Genomic DNA, 12,054 nt, shown 5'->3' with positions numbered 1-12,054 from the left:
TTGGAAGAACATTGGTTGTTATTGTTGCCTTGTAAAGGACAATTTAAATAAAAATATATTGAATTTATAAATTCAATCAAGTATGCACAATAATAATTAAATAGTTGTATTCATTTTTATTTTTTTTAATAAATATTAATTTTTTACAATTTTCTTGGAAGATCTTTTGTTCATTTTTAATTCTATTTGTACAACTTTTCGGGTTTTATATTTAAATTTTTTTAAAATGCTAATACATTTTTAACGTTTTATTTATCATGTCCAAAATGAATAAAGAATACATTAAATTTTTTTTGTCTCTTTTAAGCGTATTCATATATGTGAACGATCAAACCCTTGCAACTGAACCTTCCCCAGGAAATGTTACTCTAGACAAATTTGTGTAATAAGATGTGCCAATATATGTAGCCATACATATACATGTTTTATATAAGATAATATTATATACATATTTATGCAAATACACACCTGTATAACTTTGGATAATTAATATACCATTTTACAAATTTTTTTTTTGCAATTAAAAATGTAAACAATAATTAAAGCAGATCCGCTTTGCCCAACAATCACCCGGATAAAGGACATGAACAAAACAACCCCCTATTATGCACAGATCCTGAAGAAACTGAAAAAGCAACAAAACTTATGAATATAGCTGTGTCACTTTTACAATACCATGGTACAAATACAGATAATTACGATTTAATTACTGATCTTGATTTTGATACAAACTTATATTTTAAGAAGCATGAAAACGCAGATATTGAGAAACTTAATTTTAAAATTCGAAACCCCGATAAGGTATGAATTAAAGAAAAAACATTCCAAGCTATAAAATTAAGTCAAAATAAAAAAATTATTATATATTTTTTGCCATTAGTATAATGATATAGTAAAAAAACTATGGAATCCACATGGTGATCAATATTATGATGAAAACTTTATTAATGGTATATAGAAAAAATAATTATTAAATTTAATGCAAGGTTGCTACTCCTTATGTATCATTTCTTTCTTTATTATTGCCAATGTTCTATTCTACAGAATATTGTTTTTTATTGTGTTAATTCCATACTATTTTATTTTCATGTATGCACATTTATAATTTTGTTTAGGAAAAATTGTTCGTGTATATAATCCAAATTTAATAATGATACAACACCATTACCAAAATTCGGCGCAATCATCTCCAAAATATGCCTATGCTTTAGTCACAAAAGTTGAAGTAAAAGTCCTTTCTTTTCATATTAAATGATTACACCATATTTTATGCAAATGATATATTTTTCTATCCATTTTGTAGATATCAAAAGACACGACTATAATGGTTTGTGGTTCAACAAATATAACTGACCACAACAATTCCAATCCGAAAACATATATAAACACTATCTCCGAAATTGCAGATTCATTAAAAATTGACATTAATTCGGAAGAGGGTATTAAAAAGGAAGAGTTAGAAAAAAAATTTGTTAACTTATCTGGATTTATAATTAAAAAAGACAACGAATTAATTGATATTACCTATGTCACCTCTGTAAGAAATTCAAACAATTTAATAGCATAATAATCTTATTTCATCATTCACTTTACTTGTTTGGTGCATTATTATCATTTTAACAGCTATCAAAAAATATACTCTAAATAAATGCGCAAATTTATAACATATGATATCCATCTTCCAAAAAATTGGAACATTTCTTATATATATTTATCCATTTTTTTCGTAGATGCATGTGAATGCCCCCTTTGTCCCAATGTTTATTAATAGATTAATTAAAGCATCAAAGTTGATAGTTCTTATGCACTTAAAAAATGTCTTTTACAATGTATAAACATATATTTTTATATAACATCTTATTGGATATATACAGAAAACGATGGTATGTTATAGCATTATGTAGGAGTTTAGATGGTGCCTTTTTGCAACTTTTAAAATTTTTAATACGGTTTTTTTAATGTGAAGTAATTTATAAAAAAAATATATGTTTGAATTACCTTAGCATATTAGTAATACTCTTACTGCTATAACCATGAAAAATCGACTGACCATAGGAATTTAATAATCCTTTTGAGCACTGTCATCTTTATATGTAATATGAAAATTCATATATTTGCATATAATATTACATAAAATGTATTTTTTAATTATCATAACGAACTAAATTACTTATGATAAACGAAATCTAACTGATTTAGTATTATTTAAGATTCATGGAAATTTTTAAATTCATACTCATAAACCCTGAACCCTGAACCTTAAATTATGTCAAATCCAATACTGTTGGTTTATTATTTTTTATTATTAATTAAAGAAACGTATTATGTGCAGTCTTTTATGACCAGTTAATATGATTACCTTTAACTATAAATATATTAAAATTTAAATGCTTGTGGAAGTTTCCAATATAATATGATTTTTTATTAGCGAATTTTTATATATTTTCATAAATTGTGGATTATTAAGTTTATCTGTAAATTTTCCGCATAAATCTTTAATTTTCGTTTCCAACTCAAGAACTGTTTTATTATCATTGTCTAATTTTTTTTTAGTTTCGATTTTTAAAGATTTCCAATTTCTAGCTTTTTGTATTGCTTCTGTAAGTTTATTTTGTACTTGATTTAAATTCACATCAATAATTAGTTTTTTAATTGTATTTTCGATATTATGTCTTGTTTCAACTTGTTTATATTCATTTTCCATTTTTTTAATTAAATCACTTAAGTTTTTCATATTATTTATTGTTTCTGATATTATCTGATTAATTTCACTATTAGGTATTTCTAAAGGGGTTTTGACATATTTTTCATTGAAATTAAAACCAAATGCCTTAAAAAATATATTTTCTAATTTATTTAATATAGATATAGGCTTTATGATTTTGAAATCGTAATCATCATTTGGAACCACATGGTTTGTACATATATCTATTTTTCCAATTAAAATATGTGGCATAAAATTAAGAACATTGTTAAAAGCTTGGATTTTATTATTATACACACTTTCTAGGTCAATTATATTTTTATAATTTACATTAAAATAGGCATAGGCATCTGCTAACTCTGTTATTCTTTTTATGGATTCATGTTTACTACTATAATTCATTTTTTTAGTATTTATACTAATTCCAATTAATAGAGTATATGCAGTATTTAACATGATTATGAAAGACTCCCTTTTTTTTCTTATATCTTCAATGTATTTTTTAATGAAATTAAGTGGATATATAACATTCTTTAATTCTTCGTTATTATTTGCAATTTCTATTACTTTATTTATGAGATCCACATATTCTTTCGATTTCAGAATAGCTGATTTTCTAATTCGATTTAACTTATTATCAAATTCTGTTTTAACTATTTTATAACGAATTTCATAACATAAGTCCATGTAACGAGCAGTGCCCAATTTTACAGAATGATATACGAAATCAGCGTAGTTCTTCATGTAGAAGATACTGGGGTAAACTGTTATGAATTTATCATTCATACAATGAATAAATTCAGTTGTTATTTGTTTTAAGGTTTTATCATCATCTTTATTTGGTTTATTTTTATAATTATAAATGACGTCCTGTAATTGGTCTATTTTGTGTGCTAATTTTTTCCTCTTATCTACGCACTCTTCTTCTGCATTTCTAATTTCTCGGTTAACTTGATCATATGCTTTCCATATAGCGTCTATATGATCTTTAAAATACATAAATTGATATAGAAAATAAGTCAAAAGAATCGAATAGTGTATTAGTATATAATAATCATCTAACGATATTTTACTTTCTCCATATATGATACCTATGTTATTTAGTATATTATCATCTAATATATATGCATTTGGACGATCAATAAAAGAAATCGTAGTATTAATTAACTGTTTATTTTTATTTTTGTCATTATTTAAATCGTTTATATAATTTGGGACAGTTTCTAGCATGCGATTATTATATGATGGATTACTTGTATTACTAATATCATTTTGATTTATACTTTTATTTTCGATATCATGAAACTTTTCATCTAAAATTGGTGGATTGTTTAAATTGGTTTCATTTGTTTGATAATTTTTTGAGTTTGCATTTAGACTTATATTATCGTCAAATAAAAAAGAAGTTGTTTCTGAATCATTTTTATGTGCATATGACCAGACATTTCTCCTATATATCATACCTATATAGAAATGGCAAAATAAAATTTAAAAAACATTTACATCGAAAAAAAAAAATATACTTTTCTGGATAAATATACACAAATATAATTATTATTACCTGCATAGATTAATAGAATAATAAATATTGGTTTTAAATATATACAATTCCCCATATTTTAAATGAAATAAATAAATTTTTGGGGCCGCTGACAATAGTCTAATTTTAATTATATTTTTGGATGAAATTTGATTTTCTTTAATTGAATTTTCCAAATTTTATATTATGTGCTTTTTTATTCAAAAGAAACTGTATATATATATGAAATATAAATTTATGCTTATATGTGTGTAGATTAAATATTGCATCTATATTATGTTTAGAATTGTTCTAAATTATAGTACAAATATAAAAATCAAATACAAAAAAAAAATAAATTATATATATATATATATATATATATATATATATATATAATAGTAATCCAAAAGCTTAACGTGATTATTTATATTTGTCGTAAATATATTGTCAAAAAAATTAGTTATCTTATAATTGTAATTATCGTGATTTATAAAAAACAAAAAAAATATTATAAGGATCAAAGTAGTAGCATATAAAAATCAAATAAATTGAATTTATGAAAGAAAAAAAAAATAGAATTGAAATATAGTTGCCAGATTTATAAATAAACCACGAAATTTATGTGCATATATGTAACAAACGGAAACTATAATGCACAACAACAAAAATTAGCTAAATAACTTTAATGCGGTACAAATAAACTATGTATAATTATACATAAATTAGTTATAATAACATTTAAAATAAATATATTACTTTTAACATAATTTTTTATATATTATTGTTTTATCTAAAAATTTTAGATGATTAATAGCTTTAAGGGGGAATCTTAAATATATAAAATTTTCCTTAAAACAAATTTGTTCTAATTTATTGCATCATGTTGGATATTTTTATTTTAGAAAAGTGCAATGAAATTATAATATTGAAATTTTTTTTTGAGAAAATATCTATGTTGTTTTTAATTTTTCGTTATATATATTATTACTGAAAGGTAATGGATTTATTAACACAATATATAACATAAATTTTTTAAAAACATATATGGAATCTTTAAATATAATGTAGGACTTTTCTATATTATTATAATAAAAAAATTTTAAAACACTAAATATATTGAAAAATACATTTTTTACATCTTATATTTTTTAAAATGTGCGCACTCCAATATGACTTATAGGGGTCAAAATTTTAAATTGGGGATTATGTTTTATTGAATTTTTTATTATTTGATAATACTTATTTGTCTATTTGATTTTATTAAAGCTATTATAATATAACAAAAAAACTCTTTAAATATATGTAAGTAAAAATTAAAAAAAAATTATATATATATATATATATAACTGTTATAATGAATATAATAATTATATCCATCTCTTAGAATATTATACAATATGTTCTTGTGCAAATATATAAATAGAAATATAATAATGTTTATTAAACAATGTATATGTTAAAAAATATACAAATAATAGAAACACGCTGCGATCGAATCAATTTGATCATTTTTAACAGATATATATTTTTTATTATAAAATTGTATTTTATACAACTGAAGTTTAGATATAATCTAGAATCCCATTGAAATATTATAAAGGTTCATATATTTTTTCAATTATAATATTTATATGACACACTTATAAAATTTTCAGGATAAAATTGTATATAAAAGCTAGTAAGTGGAATAACTTCTACACGACCAAATAATCTAAATACATTATAAATGAACATATATTACATATGCAAGGTAGTAATATTATAATTTTAAAAATATATATTGTTAATTTAAGAAACCAGCTGTCGATTTTCCTTATGAAATACGTATATTCATTAAGAAATATTATTATATAAAAAAATATATCCACACATCTAAATAATGCTTTTCCACAAATTTACGTAATAAATCCATCATATTTAAATTGCTTCAACAACATTTTATTTTTAAAATTATATTCTAATTCTAAATTTTATTCTTCGTTTTTTTGTCCTTAAAATCGTCTTACATATAAATAAACAGCAAATAATAAATATAAAAAATATTATTTTAATTACCCTTTTATTAATTATAAGAACATGAAGATAATTATAAGTTATTACATAATTAATTTTAATTCGTATTAATTCACAAATATTATATATAACTATACATTATATATATAGCTTCAAATTCCAACTAAAATCATTATATACAAATTTAATTTAAAAAAACAATTTGAAATAACAAAGAACATATATACAATGTAAAAAGATATAATATATTTATTATTATCTTTTTATGTTTTGACTTAAAAAATTAATCGAAAAAGTTACATTTATGTTTATAAAAAAACAAAACAATAATTAATATAAACATTATAAGGGGCATTTTATGTTTCATTTTCTTTTTCATCTTCTATTTCACCATTTATTTCATCTTCATCATCCCTTCTTAAATTAGAAATTCATTCAATAATTTTTTTTAAAATGTTTTCATTTCCTGGCCCCATCGTTATATCATGATTCATATCATCAACAAGGTGTAATTTTTTTTCATTAACATTTGCTTTATTATAAAACTAAACTGCCCCTTTATAAGAACAAACACTATCATCTGTTGAATGCACAAATAATAAAGGAATATCATTTGGAATGTAATTAATATTACACTCCAATTGGATCGTTGCCTTTATAAGTTCAGCCATACATTTAAATTTGATTCCATTATTATTTCGAAAATTATCGTGTTTATATATACTAGCAACATACTTGGATATATTATAACGAAATTTTGACGGAATTAGTGCATGGGTCGCTATACGAGACATGAAGTTTACTATAGGTAAATAAAAATGTTTAAATGAATTTTTTCCATCATTCAATATTGTTTTTATTCTCATCATTCCAAATAATGTTGCGCAATCTTTAATATTTAATTTATATAAATAATTATAGAATCCTTCATCTTTATCACTAGCAATAGTATTTGTCGTAGCAGAGGTACTAGCACATGAATTATCGGAATTATAATCATTAGAATTATTCATATCATTGCAACTTCATTAACATTAGTAAAATTTTCTAGCATGGTGTTACAATTTTTATAGTTATTTGAATTTCATTCCTTAATTATGTCTTCTTTTGCTTTCCTTAATAATTGTAATAGTCTTAAAGCAATATTTCCTCCCATCGAATGCCCAATAATATACATAGGAAGTTTTTTTTTAGTTGTTACTATATTATGAGATTCATCATCTGTTTGATTATCATTTGAGATTTCATCTTGAATTTGGTTCATATATTGTATTACATCATCAACTAAATCATCAAAACTATTAGAACTTCCTCTTAAATTTTCCATGCTTGTGATTCCCAATGTCCTTGCAAATATAGTGCATATACTGAATAACCATTTTATTAAATTTTTCAATCCAACTATCTTTATAAATATAGTAATTATTATTGCCTACTACTAAGTCCTCATTGTTATTTGGCATTTTTAAATTTATTCTCATAAAAGTTAATCGAGCATGATATTTGAACCCATGCATAACAATATAATTCCTATATCATTTTTAATCAGCCACCCATATGTTTTTAAAAGTAAACCATTTTTATTACAGAAACAACCTGTCTTAGGATCACCATCTAAATTATATTTTGTATTTCTTAATTCAGGATTATTCAATTCAATTTCTTCCATCACCAATATTATGGAATATAATAATCTATGATACAACTAAAAATATATATTTATATATTACTTTTCCTTTTAATAAGGCATTTTGAATAGTAAATGTCTTTGTTTTTTGCATAAAATGGATATATCTACATATATATATATAATTAAAATTTTAATTTTCAAATATATCTATATATATTATTAACAGAAAAAATTATACTATACTAAATCATATTATGGCTTTATATAAATTTATACATACAAACTCTATATACATATTAATTACTATCAAATAATATTAATAGAATTGCATGTATATTACAATAATATGACAAATCGTAAATAAATTATAAGAAATGGAAAAAAATGTATAATTATAGTTCTTTATCTTATTTTCGAAGTTTTTACTAGTATTTCATGTAACCAGATGAAATTGCAATTAATATAATAAGATGAATACAAATTATTATATATCGTTTGCTTTCCGTTAATATATTTTTTGTTTTATTTAATTTTCTTAATTTCGGTAGTTCAAATTTGGTCTAAGAAAAAATATATTTAAATATATAATTTCCATGTATTATTTTTTATTAGTAAATAATGATTTATATAATTGTTTTACTTAGGAAATAATAATGATTAAATACAATACGCATAGCATATTTATTTGCAAAAGCGACGAAAAAAAACAACCCCCAATTTTTTTTTTTACTTCGATATAATAACAAGTACATTTAAGTTGGTATAAATAAAAAAACTATATATATTATTACTAATATAATTTTTAATTATAACAAGTATAGAATATAATAATTTCCTAGAAAGAAATATTACTAATAGATATAATACTTTAGAATTGTTAATGATTTATGACACTAATTATACATTACAAGAAATCTATAAAAATGTTTACATCTTTTTTTTATTTAAAGTAATAAATATTTTACTTACCTCAAAATTATTGTCTATATTTAAAAATATATTGCTAAAAGTTATGATATAATTTTAACCGTAAACTTTATAAACATATTTAAAAAGTTAATTTGTTCATTTTATGTGTTTATAATTTAATTATTATCACAATTGAGTTAATATATATACTATTATATTTAGCATACATTAACAAAATAAAAACGATCCCAAATAGCAGAACAAAAAAAAATAGAATCTCTATTTTTAAATATTCTCAAAATCTATATAAAATTGTGTTTTAAGGGTTGGTTTTCTTAATATTCTAAATTATCAAGACGTGAAAATAAGTGTGTTTAATACATTTTATTATTTATATTTTTCGATATATTATAAACCCTAAAAAACATTATGTTATATTTGTTCATAAAAATGTGCGTTATATAGAATATCCAAAAAATAATTTTCTTAAAAATATATTTGAATTATTATATAAAATACATTGAATTGGATTTGAGGAATGCTGTTAATTATGAACAAAGATAATTAAGCACAAAATAGTAAATAAAATGCTTAATAAATGGTTTCTCTCTATGCTTTGTATTCTTGGTTTTGTTTTGATTTAATTTTTTATGGCTTAATAGCATTTGGTTGGCTATGCAATTTGTTAAATATATATAACCAATAAGATAATGATGATGTCTTACACATACGAGTTATATTTAAATAATTATAAAACATTATCCCTTTGCATATGAATTTAGCATCAATAACTATTTATGACTTACACAAAATGTTAAAAATTGGTGATAATATGGTGCATAATTTTCACCATGCCCACAAATGCTTTTAATTTTTATAAATACGACATTATATATGTTTTCAACTCAAATCATGAGCATTTGAAAGAAAGTAAATACTTGTTTGCAGTTTATAGGCAGTTAACATATTTTTAACGACATAATGTTTTTGCATAAAAAAGTAGCATCGTTATTGTGCACTGACGAAGCACTAATACATACTTATTGTGTTTTTAATATTTTATATGAAAATACGACGTAAATGAAGATGCTTTATACTATCCTTATTGTTTATTTTGGAAGAGTGATGGAATAAGATATATTTGTGATAATATACATATATGCTTGTTGTATTTTATATTTTTGTTTACTATTATACAACGTTGTTTCTTCCATGTTTTTTGCATTTTTGTGTAAATTTCTATATTTTTCTCTGTTTTACTTTTTTAAATAAGCATAGAATTATTAAAGTTATAAGCGGCCTTAAATTATTTTAATAATTTAATTTAATAACAAATTTAATATTTTGATAAAACGGATTTTTACGTTTTAAAAAACCAACATTAACAATTATTATAAATAAGAAACAAAACAATAATTTTTTATTATAGCATTTATATGTAGGAACTATTTCGGCATTTTCTATTTTTTTACGTAATTTTAGGAATTTCATATAATAGAAAAAATATGTATAATAAGAGAAACACAAATTCAAAAAAATAAAAATGTTATATATATATATATATTTGTTGTGATCTGGGTACATTTTTAAAACTTGTTATATACTAATATGATTGTTGCATAAACATGTTTATATATTTTATGAAAAATAAGGGGTTCAGCAACTTTTAAAAAAAAATACATTTATATTGCGCCGTACACATTGTTTATATATAATATAAGGAGTAAGAGTTTGAACGGTTTGAAAATGGTGGAAAATGTTAAAATTTAACATTAAGGAATGTGCTTCAAATATATATTCTGCATAATTATCAAGCATTGAATATTCCATAAAAGACGAAAAAATCAGTTACTCCCGAGTATATAAACACATTTTAATATATATATATATATTGACTAATCGAATTATTCCATTTTTAATTCGATCTGAAGTTTCAAAGGTATAAACTGGTATTTGTCTACGACGCAATTATAGGATTTTACTGTTTTATCTTGGATGTATGCAAGTGATAATATTATGATAACGACGGATGTTATGTAATATACGATTCCTTTTAAATAAGACAACATTGTTACGAATGCAACCCCTATTGTAATAGGAATTAGCATTTTAGCGAAAAAAGCAATCGTTGAAATCACTTTATTAAACCAATTTCCCAGCTTATATGCTTTATATAATTTTAGGGAAGCATTTAACATGATTTTATCATAAAAATTATCTATTATTTTAAATAAAAAAGATAATACTGGAATTTTTCTTTTTTGGGGCATGGAATTTGTTTTATTTTGCTCATTATCTGAAGTCCATTCACCATTTATATTTTACAGACATTATTGAAATAATTTAATACAAAAAGTACCTTTTCCAAATTGTTAGAAGTAAATAACAGTTTAGTTAATTCGGGATCGTCTGAATATTTTAATACAATAATTAAATCATGAAGTCCATTAAAATCTTGTAATTCGTCAATTAGTTCTTTAATGCTGCGATCTCTTTTAATTCATTAACTACATAATCAACATGAAGAAACCCTTCTAATTTTCGAATGAGTTTTTTGATACTAATACCATATTTGACGGCTTTAAATTTTTGTTTTGTGTTATATGGGTCCTTTATGTTTTGTGGTGATTTTGAGGAGTTGGATGATGAATTGAATAATTTTATTTTTCCATTTTCCTTCGGTATATCAGATTTATCCTGAATAATATCAACTTGTTGATTATTCAATACGCTTGATTGGCTTGATGACTGACTCAATTCACTTAATACCCTCGTAACTTTAAGTGCGAATGGGGTGATGAGCTGGCCATTCTTGCTTCGTGAGCTTATCAAGATATAGGACTATAAATTAAAAAAACAATGATAAATTATTACACAAAAAATATTAATAAAATTGTATATATATAAATATGTTGAATTGCCTACAAAACATAGTTTGTAAGCAATTTTTCTAAATAAAAATTGTATATAAATTTTATAAATGTTATATATTAAAAAATATTTTGTATAGTACTTGATTGGAAAAGTACGTAATCCATATTAATAAAGTAAATATAAATATTTTGAATAACGATAGAAAATCATTTATTTTGAATACCATATTAAAATTTATATTATATATTGGTTATATTCCACATAATGCTAATAAATGAGTTTGAATGTGTTTAAGTGTTTTTTTATTTTCTCATTATTATTTTATATATTTTATTTTCGATATTTTGGAAGCATAGTAAAATTATATATAGATATTTTATATGTATAAAATTTTCGAATATA

The 12,054-nt window shown here is 22.1% G+C and overlaps 3 protein-coding genes and 1 pseudogene across 3 annotated transcripts, besides 1 other annotated feature; 1 reads left to right on the top strand and 3 right to left on the bottom strand.

Moving 5' to 3' along the window:
• Positions 1-266: 266 nt before the first annotated feature.
• Positions 267-1,835, top strand: PBANKA_0216781 (fam-a protein; the record flags this gene model as incomplete). Its single annotated transcript, XM_034565807.1, has 6 exons — positions 267-382; positions 549-801; positions 881-950; positions 1,116-1,225; positions 1,304-1,537; positions 1,731-1,835. 6 exons carry the CDS (start codon positions 267-269, stop codon positions 1,833-1,835), a joined length of 888 nt encoding a protein of 295 aa, XP_034419885.1.
• Positions 1,836-2,383: 548 nt separating this feature from the next.
• PBANKA_0216761 (reticulocyte binding protein, putative) lies at positions 2,384-4,320 on the bottom strand (the record flags this gene model as incomplete). Its single annotated transcript, XM_034565796.1, has 2 exons — positions 2,384-4,167; positions 4,266-4,320. 2 exons carry the CDS (start codon positions 4,318-4,320, stop codon positions 2,384-2,386), a joined length of 1,839 nt encoding a protein of 612 aa, XP_034419884.1.
• Positions 4,321-6,595: 2,275 nt separating this feature from the next.
• Positions 6,596-7,908, bottom strand: PBANKA_0216741 (annotated as a pseudogene).
• Positions 6,596-7,908: a sequence feature (lysophospholipase, putative, pseudogene).
• Positions 7,909-11,247: 3,339 nt separating this feature from the next.
• PBANKA_0216721 (Plasmodium exported protein, unknown function) lies at positions 11,248-11,878 on the bottom strand (the record flags this gene model as incomplete). The annotated part of the gene is made up of 2 exons (XM_034565785.1): positions 11,248-11,619; positions 11,792-11,878. 2 exons carry the CDS (start codon positions 11,876-11,878, stop codon positions 11,248-11,250), a joined length of 459 nt encoding a protein of 152 aa, XP_034419883.1.
• Positions 11,879-12,054: the final 176 nt, after the last annotated feature.

This window comes from Plasmodium berghei, assembly GCF_900002375.2.
Source record: "Plasmodium berghei ANKA genome assembly, chromosome: 2".
Classification (NCBI taxonomy): domain Eukaryota; phylum Apicomplexa; class Aconoidasida; order Haemosporida; family Plasmodiidae; genus Plasmodium; species Plasmodium berghei.
This window is presented reverse-complemented; position numbering and strand designations above follow the sequence as displayed.